The sequence below is a fragment of the Dipodomys spectabilis genome, unplaced genomic scaffold (assembly GCF_019054845.1).
Source record: "Dipodomys spectabilis isolate Male_0828 unplaced genomic scaffold, ASM1905484v1 ptg000317l, whole genome shotgun sequence".
NCBI lineage: Eukaryota > Metazoa > Chordata > Mammalia > Rodentia > Heteromyidae > Dipodomys > Dipodomys spectabilis.
Window position 1 is genome coordinate 864224 of NW_024870994.1, and position 9944 is coordinate 874167.

At 58.1% G+C, this 9944-nt stretch overlaps 1 protein-coding gene across 1 annotated transcript in view; it reads right to left on the minus strand.

Moving 5' to 3' along the window:
- Positions 1–4714, minus strand: part of Sulf2 (sulfatase 2) — a 47057-nt gene extending 42343 nt beyond the window's left edge. Inside the window, exon 1 of the mRNA XM_042702179.1 lies at positions 4465–4714. Coding sequence (XP_042558113.1) covers positions 4465–4639 — 175 coding nt within the window. The 5' untranslated portion in view covers positions 4640–4714. The remainder of the gene's footprint in view (positions 1–4464) is intronic.
- Positions 4715–9944: the final 5230 nt, after the last annotated feature.

Here is a 9944-nt window from a genome sequence, read left to right on the forward strand (position 1 = left end):
CCAGCTTCTTTTTAAGCCAAGAATGACGCTTGAAACATTTAAGTGAGGTGAAGAGAGCAGCCAGGACTCCAGAGCTGGGGGGGGGGGGGGGGGGGGAAGGGGGGAGGGAGAGAGGGTGGGCCCAGGCTGCCCATTCTGGGGCTCGGCCTGTGCCCCTCAGCAGCCACAGGGATCAGCACCCAGCTAAACCAATGACTGGGCCCCTGGCCTCTCTGAGCCTAGGACCCGGGCATCCACGTGCGTGCGTGGCCCGCTGTGGCTGGTGGGGGATGGGCCAGCCCATGCTCCCCAGGGCCATCCGAGTCCAGGGCTTCCCCAGCCATGCCGAAGGCAGACAGTAACTCAGGCTACTCCCTGGGGGATGAATCTGTCCCCTGCAGCTCCCCTGAGTCCCGGTACTTGCAAGTGACAGCTTGCACCAACACAGCCAAGGCGAGGAAGAGGAACAGAGCGCCGCCCTCCCCCACCTGCCATCCCCAAACAGGCCGAGCCCCCTCTTTGCTGCGACCCCATCTCTCAGCCAGCCTCTAATGAGGACGGACGGCTGCCGCCACGCGGGGCCTGGAAGGAAGCCTGAGCGCGTCTCTGGCGAGAACCCTCCAGCCCTGATCTGCCGCATGGATGAGCAGAAAATAGCAGGTGATAAATTTTTTAGGACCACCCTCTGCCTGGCAGTTGTAGCAGACTGTGAGCTAATGTGCTGGGTTTTTTTGGAGCGTGCATTATTGATCTGGGTCTGTCTCGTGGTTTATAAAAAGCACAGCAGCCCTCTGATTCCTTCCTTCCCATCTCTCACCTGGCAGAGAGAGGCTGGGCCTGCCTCGAAAGCCAGGTGGAGGGGGAGGTGGGAGACCGGATGCAGTAGCTCCCACCTGTAATCCCAGCTACTTTGGAGGCAAAGGCTGGAAGAAAGGTGGTGTAAAGCCAGCAGAGGCAAAATGTTCGTGGGGCCCCATCTCAACCACAAAGGAAGTAGCACGGTGGCGCAGGCTTGTAATCTCAGCGACATGGAGGTAGAGGGAGAAGGATGGTCTGAGGGCAGCTCTGAGGAAAAACACAAGACCCCACCTGAAAAAGTAAATATAAAAAAACCTCCAAAACAACCCCCAAAAAGGCTGAGGAGGTGACCGGTGCTTCAGTCCTGCCGAAGCCAAAGGTGGGCCACTGCGGGGGGGGGGGGGGGGGGGGGGGGGAGGGGGGGGGAGGGGGAGGGGAGAGAGGAGGTGTGGCCAGTGTGCGACAGAGCGGACACTGAACACATTCCCTCACACCCTGCCACATCCACAGCCTGACACACACAGCTCACACCCTGCCACATCCACAGCCTGACACACACAGCTCACACCCTGCCACATCCACAGCCTGACACACACAGCTCACACCCTGCCACATCCACAGCCTGACACACACAGCTCACACCCTGCCACATCCACAGCCTGACACACACAGCTCACACCCTGCCACATCCACAGCCTGACACACACAGCTCACACTCACACCCTGCCACATCCACAGCCTGACACACACAGCTCACACCCTGCCACATCCACGGCCTGACACACACAGCTCACACCCTGCCACATCCACAGCCTGACACACGCAGCTCACACCCTGCCACATCCACGGCCTGACACACACAACTCACACCCTGCCACATCCACGGCCTGACACACACAGCTCACACCCTGCCACATCCACGGCCTGACACACACAGCTCACACCCTGCCACATCCACGGCCTGACACACACAGCTCACACCCTGCCACATCCACGGCCTGACACACACAGCTCACACCCTGACACACACAGCTCACACTCACACCCTGCCACATCCACAGCCTGACACACACAGCTCACACCCTGCCACATCCACGGCCTGACACACACAGCTCACACCCTGCCACATCCACGGCCTGACACACACAGCTCACACCCTGCCACATCCACGGCCTGACACACACAGCTCACACCCTGCCACATCCACGGCCTGATACACACAGCTCACACCCTGCCACATCCACGGCCTGACACACACAGCTCACACCCTGACACACACAGCTCACACTCACACCCTGCCACATCCACAGCCTGACACACACAGCTCACACCCTGCCACATCCACGGCCTGACACACATAGCTCACACCCTGCCACATCCACGGCCTGACACACACAGCTCACACCCTGCACATCCACAGCCTGACACACGCAGCTCACACCCTGCCACATCCACGGCCTGACACACACAGCTCACACCCTGCCACATCCACGGCCTGACACACGCAGCTCACACCCTGTCACATCCACGGCCTGACACACACAGCTCACACCCTGTCACATCCACAGCCTGACACACACAGCTCACACCCTGTCACATCCACGGCCTGACACACGCAGCTCACACCCTGACACACTTGCTAGGCACCAGTGGCTCACGCCTGTAACCCTAGCTACTCAGGAGGCTGAGATCTGAGCATCACGGTTCAAAGCCAACCCAGGCAAAGTCCCTGAGACTCTTCTCTCCCATGAACCATCAGAAAACCGGAAGTGGCGCTGTGGCTCAAGTGGTAGAGTGCTCTCGCCTTGAGCTGAAGAGCTCAGGGACAGCACCCAGGCCCATAGCTCAAGCCCCATGATCAAAAAACAAACAAAAAAAGAATACTTAAAGCCAGGTGTGCCGGCATACACCTGTCATCCCAGCACTCAGGAGGCTGAGGCAAAAGGATCAGGCCAGTTCTAGGCCTTGGCTACTTGACAAGACCCTGTCATTCCTTCCTTCTTCCTTCATTCATTCAAACACTTGGCCACCAGGCACTGCCTCACCTGACCCCAGCAGCTGCAGGCCTCTCTCCATCATCAGCCCGTCCCCTCCCCCAGCTCCCCAGCTACTGGCACGGTGCACTGCCTGGAGCAGATGCCCCGTAAAAGTGTGCTGGATGAGCCGACGGAGGTGCAGACGCACGAGTCCCCAGACACACAAAGTGAGAGGGGCCAAGGCCCAGGGGCAACGCAGCTCCCCCTCGTCCCCCAGACAGCCGCGTCTGCGTCTCTGACTCCTCAATTATCAGACTCTGCCGGGGGAGATGGGTGCTAGGTGTCAAGCTGTCAATGAAGCTCTGGGCTCTGATTGCTTCCTGGCTGAAATTCTCTTTGCACTGATAAACTCCCTATGAAAAATCTATACTAGTGATCTTTAGCACACGTCGTTGCGAGGAGCAACAGGGCTTCACATAAACCATCTCCCTTCCCTGGGTGGCTAAAGGACTGATTTACTAGGTAAACCTTCTGATTTGCTGCCGCCAATAACCCTCTCTTGTCCTTTGCCAGTGGACAGAGGCGGAGGGCCGCCCCTCACCTGATTGATGAGTGGCTGTCTCCCTGCTACAACTCGCTGGAGCCTCAGATCTGACCTCCTCGCCCCAGCCTCAACCTCCACCTTCCTTCCTCGGGCACTGCCTGGCACGGTCGTCTTGGTGGCTACTGAGTCCCCAGAGGTGCTGGTCCTACGGGGGACCTGCTCTGGGTATAAAAGACACAGTAAGGACCTGCGAGTCCTCAGGCGGGCAGCACATTTCACAGCCAGTCCCTTAGGTTAGTAATAGCAGAGAATGCTGGGAACACAGTGAATGACACAAAACCTCCTTACAGCTAAAAATCTTACTAGTTTCTTTTTTGCTTTTACATATATACGTACATAGATATATGTACGTATCTATAAAAAGACATAGCTACTAGGAAATGTAAAATGACATTTGCATTTGGGGTTCTCATTTTCCATCACCCCGCAGTATCCACAGGGGATGGATTCCGGGGGCCCTTGGAAGCCCCAGTATGACTGGGCGCAGAATCTGCACAGAACCAGTACCCTCTCCATCTCTAGATGCCTCACTGAGTGCAACACAACACACGCACACCCCGTGAATGCCTGTATCGTGTTCCGTACAGATGCGATTTCCCAAGATCCTTTTGGCTGGACTTCTAGACTCAGAGTCATAGGCACAGGTGCATCTAAGGGGGGTGTTGGCCAGGGTGGATGGTTCCATGGAAGGAGACCCAAGTCAGGAGGAAGGGGGTTCAGTCAGGGGAGACCTTCACAGGTGAGTGTGAAACCACGTTGCTCCTCGCAACCACGTGTGCAACAGAGGAGCTGGCATGGGCCTTGTAGTGGCCCCAAGAGTGGGGATCTCTTCCTCGTGTTCATGGAAACATAGCAAAGGGCCTCCTGCAGGAGACCTCAGTGCATGTAGCGGGGCCTGTGGCCTGGCTTTGTGGGGAGCCATGGGGCGGCTCAGATGATGGTCCAGGGTGCAGCCATGGTGGCTCGTGAATGGATAATAATGAGCTGGAGGAATGGGGACCAGCGATGGTGTACACCTCAAGGACCAGCCGCTCGGGCTGCCCGGCCCGTGGTGGGCAGACCCGGAGCTGCCTGGCCCTGGCGGCCTCCTGGGGCCCAGATGCTCACCCAGCTCCACGTCCTGGTCATCGGTCAGCACCAGCACGATGTTGGGCCGGATATTCCGGCGGTCCCTCTGGAAGCGGCCCTTCAGTCGGTGATGGGACAGGAAGGCCATGCTCCCGCCCAGCAGGGAGAAGAGGGCGGCCGACAGCAGCCAGCGTGCCAGGCCCAGTGGCGCCATCCCGGTCTCCCGCGGACCCCACGCTTTGGGGAAGGTTTGCCTCGCAGGGGTTCTCTCTGTCCTCCTGCCGGAGATCTGGAGGAGAACAAGACTCAGGTCAGCACTGCCACTGGGGTCTTCCCACCCGTTGCACAGGGGCAGCCTGGGACCAGGGCCTGACACAGGCTGATCTCCCCCCAACCCTCCCTCCCTGCCCATCCCCTCCGCTCTCCCTCCCCACACAGGTGGGGGGTGGAGACATCTGGAAGCCATGTCCCACCAGGGATGGACAGAGGGGCTCAGGCAGCCCAGGCAGGAGAGGCGCCTGGTTGCTTCGGGCTGTGCACTCCTGACCTAGACCTGCTTCTCCATAAGCACAGGAGGGAGGAGCCTCCGTTTCCCCATGTACAGTTAGAACCCAGAACCATGGGAGGGGAGGAGCTGCCCCTTGTCAAGGGACGCTACAGCCAGGTAGCAGGACTCACTTCCATTTTAAGTGGAAGAACACAGAAGATAACAAAGGAGGATGCGGAGGGCTAAAGGTGGAAGATGGTCACACATTCCACCATGGCCCCAGCCAATCAGAGGCTGCTATGTGGAAGGCGGGGACAGGACCCCAGCAGCACCCTCTGTGGGTAGTCAGTTCTTTGTCCCCTTCCTGAGGAAATGAGCTTTGGTCCTGGCCAGTCTCATTGAGACAGGGGGGGGGGGAGGGAGGGAGGGAGGGAGGGAGGAGGAGATCAAATGCCACCGAGGCAGGATGCACCACCCTGGCACCCCAAAGCTCTGCCCGGGGTCCTCGGCAGGACCCCTGGTCCCCTGGGCTGGGCGGTGGCAGCTGCACCTAAGGGATCCCCTCCCCCTCCCCCCTCCAGTCCCTGGCAGCTGAAGGACATCCTAAGGTGAGTCAGCCCTGACTCCGCACGCAGGGCATGGCTCTCAGGACCTCGTGCAGGGGGCGCTGGTTCCTGGGTGGCAGCCGATGGCCGGTCCCCGCTGCCATCCTAGGTGTGACCCTCTTGTCCGCTCCCCAAGCTTTGTGTCACCTTGGTCTCTGTGGGGAGGTGACCAAGGGCCTCCTTACCTGCAGCCCTGGCTGCACCCTAGCGCTGGGGAGCAGTGGTCCAGGGGTCTGGGAACAGAGTGTCACGCTGCTAAAACCCACGTCTCACGCCAGCCTGAGCTGCTGCTCTGGGACGTCTTGGAACACCCAGTGTATTCTCTTGGGTGACTTTTTGAGTGACATCAGGCTTGGAACTGCCTATCTGTGCCTCAGTTTCTCCTCTGCCAACTAGGAACCAGGGACTAAGCAAGCTCACCACCACACGGTCACCATTACACCATTCTCCACGGCCACCCTGCCTCTGCCGCCCCCCCAAACACACTTTACAGCTGAGGAAACTGAGGCTAGTCACGGTCCCCCAGACACCGGCTCCCCCAGCTGCCGGCATCCTCCGCTCTAACAGCGGCATCCAGACTCCCGCCCCCTCCAACCCATATTTACTTAACAAGTTTCTTGAAATGGCCTCATTTTCAAAACAAAAACACACATATGCATTCGTGGGGAGTAAAAAAATAAAACATTCTTCTAGCCTAAGTGGAAGGGGGGGGGGCCTTCCTGTCAGGCTGACATCTCAGAATCAGGAGCTAGAAGGCGGTCACCCCATGAGCACAGCTCTTCCCACACAAGGCCAGCCTGCCCCCGGGCTTGCCCCTCGGGAGCTCTTGTCTCTGGAAAGGGACAGGGAGGCTGGGGAAGGGGAGAAGGGAGACCCAGCCCCCAGCTACAGCGTCTATCAGTGGCCTATGGCCATCTTGGGACGCGAGGTAGAAGCTCTAGGTTTACACTAGGAGCCGAGTGTGCATCTACCAAGCCAGCCTGACTTGCCACGCCGCCCTGCAGTACCCAGCACGGAGATGAGGTGACATAATGCCCCGGGGACGTCTACATCAGCAGTGGCCCTGTCACCCCAGAGCCAATGACAGCAATGCCCCCGGGGGTGCCACGTCCGCCACCATGCAAGCCGCCCACCTCAGGATCTGGAGATCAAGGAAGGAAGACTTCACTCATTTCCCCAAGATCATTTGGCACAGAAGTGGTTCAAAGCCAGGCTGGCCAGGTCTGACCCAAGCCCCTGCAGCAAGTTCCCCAGCTTCTCCCAGCCTCCATTCTGAGTGCCACCGTGATGCGGCGGAGTGGGGACAGAACACTGCTGTTCCGGGTGAGGACTGGGCTGGGCTGAGGTCCCCAGCAGCTAGTCCTGGCTCCAGGCTGGTCTTAGAGCCCCTGCTCACAGGCAAGGCCGGGCAGGGCGGGGGCCGCCTGCCACCAGGGCACCTGCTCTCCCTTCCGAGGATGCAGCCGGAGCTCTGAGGCCACGGGGTAATAGGAGCTAATTATCCCATCAGCCCAAGTCATGGGCACGTCTGCTTCTGATGAATTCCCCGGGCTCAGACTCCTCCTGGCCTCGTGCCAGCCTCTCTCTGGTGCCCAAGAAATCAATTAGAAATGACACAAGGGATTCTATTCTGCCTCTTTTTCCCTTCTTGGTAAATACTCAGAGCGGCTGAACTGACAGTCTTGGTGAATCTGTGCCATGCCACCCCCCCCCACGTCCTTCTGCCTACTCCAAGAACGGCGCTCCTCCCAGTCCCCTCTTCACTGTCTCCCCCCCCCCCCCCCCAGGCGTTGGCAACGCCATCAGGTCCCAGCTGGAGGCTCGAAATGTCCCACACACGTGCAGACATGCCCAATCTCAGGAACCAAATGTCAAGGGCGGGTGTCAGGGTGACTGGAGACTGGTCCCGTGCTTTACAGCTGTGGGGAACTCTTAGGGCCCTGTGCAGGGCAGCTGGGAAAACCTGGATGGGCTGCTTTCCTCTAAGGGCCCCCCGAGTCCCACCAGGGGGGCAGAGAGGTCTGTGGAGAGTCAGGAAGCAAGGCTGTGGTGACTACGGGTGTCAAGGAGGCCGGAGCTCAGCCTGGTGACCCAGGCCCATGGCCTAGATGCCAGGAGACTTGGTCCAAGTCCCCTCCAGGCCCTGCTCTGCGCCGTGTCCCCACCCTTAGGGACCCCAAACTCCAGCCGCTCAACAAAGGGATGAAAGACTACTTCCAGGCCAGATAAGGGAGAAGGCACAGGACGAGAAATAAAGTCAACCTCTGGTGACCTGTAGCAAACTGTAGATCACCTGGAGCGCTCAGAATCCGGAACGGATCTCAGTTTCAGAAGCTGAGCATCGAGTTAACGCTGCCGGATGCGCAGAGGCTGCGGAACTCACACTAGGGTCTCAACGCTGGCTCTGGGCCATGGCTGCTTCAGGTCCAGTGAAAATGATTCCAGACAAAACCCTGTGCCCTGGTGGGGCTGGTGGAGCAGAGGAAGGCAGCAAACACATGACGTGCTCCCGAGGGAATGGGGGGACCACAGCAGGCAGATGGGGTCTGGAGCCTGGATGCATGGGTGTGGGTCTCACTTCCTGGATGAGGAGCAAGTGACAGAAGTTCAGAGCAGACTGTATACAGAAAGTGCCCAATCTGTGTTGCCCAGTGTTGCTAGCTGGGTGTGGGCCACCCAGCATTCTCTCACTCCTAATTTTCTTTTTTCTGATGGTCATGGGGGTGGAACTCTGGGCCTGGGCGCTGCCCCTCAGCTCTTCAGCTCAAGGCGAGTGCTCTACCACTTGAGCCACAACGCCACTTCCAGTTTTCTGGTGGTTCATTGGAGATAAGACTCCCATGGACTTTCCTGCCCAGGCTGGCTTTGAACCATGATCCTCAGATCTCTGCCTCCTGAGTAGCTAGGATGACAGGCGTAAGCCACCGGCCCCGGCTTTCACTCCTAGTTTTCATTTGAAGATTCTTTTCTCTCCATCCCTGGTGCACAGGTACCAGCCTCAGAGGGCTAAGGCTAGTCTACACTCTCAGACCTAAACCAATCTAAGCCTAAGCTGCTCAGTCCCAGGCCTCAGTGATTGGCCAGGGTAATCCAGGTTGCTCTGGTGTGACTGGTCCATACATAAGCCTACTTTTTCTAATTGGCTGACTGGGTTCATTGGTTCCAATAAGGATGAGGAAGGCCCTGCTGCCCTCCAGCACAGAAGAGAGGCATTGTGGGAGATGGGCCAGTGGGTACATGGGTATATACACCATCTGAGGCCTGGATTCTGCTAAGTCTGAAGCAGGATTTCTTTCTGAGTTTGCTGTCCCAGGCCCAATCCATTCCTCTTTCTGTTTCACCATCTTCATTCTCTGAGGACACAAGCCTGACTCCTCCCTTGCTTGGGTCATTCTGAATTGCGGTCCCAAGCCCACAAAGGAAGGAGGGGGCGGGGACAGCAGAAGCAGAGAGTTGACTCAGGAATGTCAGGTGACACCCCACAGCTGGGCCTGCGCCCCGTGGGGTCCCCTGGGCCTATGTCCAGTGCTCTGCCCCATCTCGTTACCGCTAGGGGGCAGTGTGTGAGACAGTGCAGGGTGAATGAATGAATGCGGCCCCCTCTCATCCTGGCTTGGGCCTCCGGCTCCTCATCTGCCAAGGGAAGCAGACCAATCCTTGGGCATGGGAGGCCAGGCTCTGGCGCCCCACCCCCACCCCTGGCTCACCTGTTCCTCACAGCCCTCACCCAGCTTGTGGCACCCTTCCTTATTCTTCTGGCTGTTTTTTCTTTTCTTTTTTTTTTTTTTGGGGGGGGGGTCCGGTCATGGGGCCTGAACTCTGGACCTGGGCGCTGTCCCTCAGCTCCTCAGCTCAAGGCTAGTTCTCTACCACTTGAGCCACAGCGCCACTTCTGGCTTTTCTTTTTTCTGCTTATGTGGTGCTGAGGAATCAAACCCAGGGCCTCAGGCATGCAAGGCAAGCGCTCTACCACTGAGCCACCTTCCCAGCCCCCTGGCTCATTTTTTTTTTTTTTTTACCTTGTGGGATCCTGGTTGTCTCCACACAGGTGGGGGTGGGGACGGAGGTGAGACTGGTTCTCTTGCTGCTAATTGTCACCAGGTAGCTCTTGAGCACCAGGCCCCAGGGCATGGAGTTCTGTATGGATCAGACTCCAAAATAAATGACATGGCCTTCCTTCCTTTCTTTCTGGCACTGGGGACTGAACTCAGGTCCTCACATTTCCTAAGCAGGTGCTCTAGTGCGGGAGCCAAGTCCCTATCCCAGAGGTGATCCCAGAAGGACTCTTTGGGAGATGCCCTGTCTCAGATCTCCCACAAAGGGAGGGCTGTGCCTAGTGGATATTCAGGGTAACAGCAACTATAAATTGTCCTCAGGTGGAACATGCCAGGGGGTTTGAGGAGCACAAAAAAATGTCCAGGATGGCT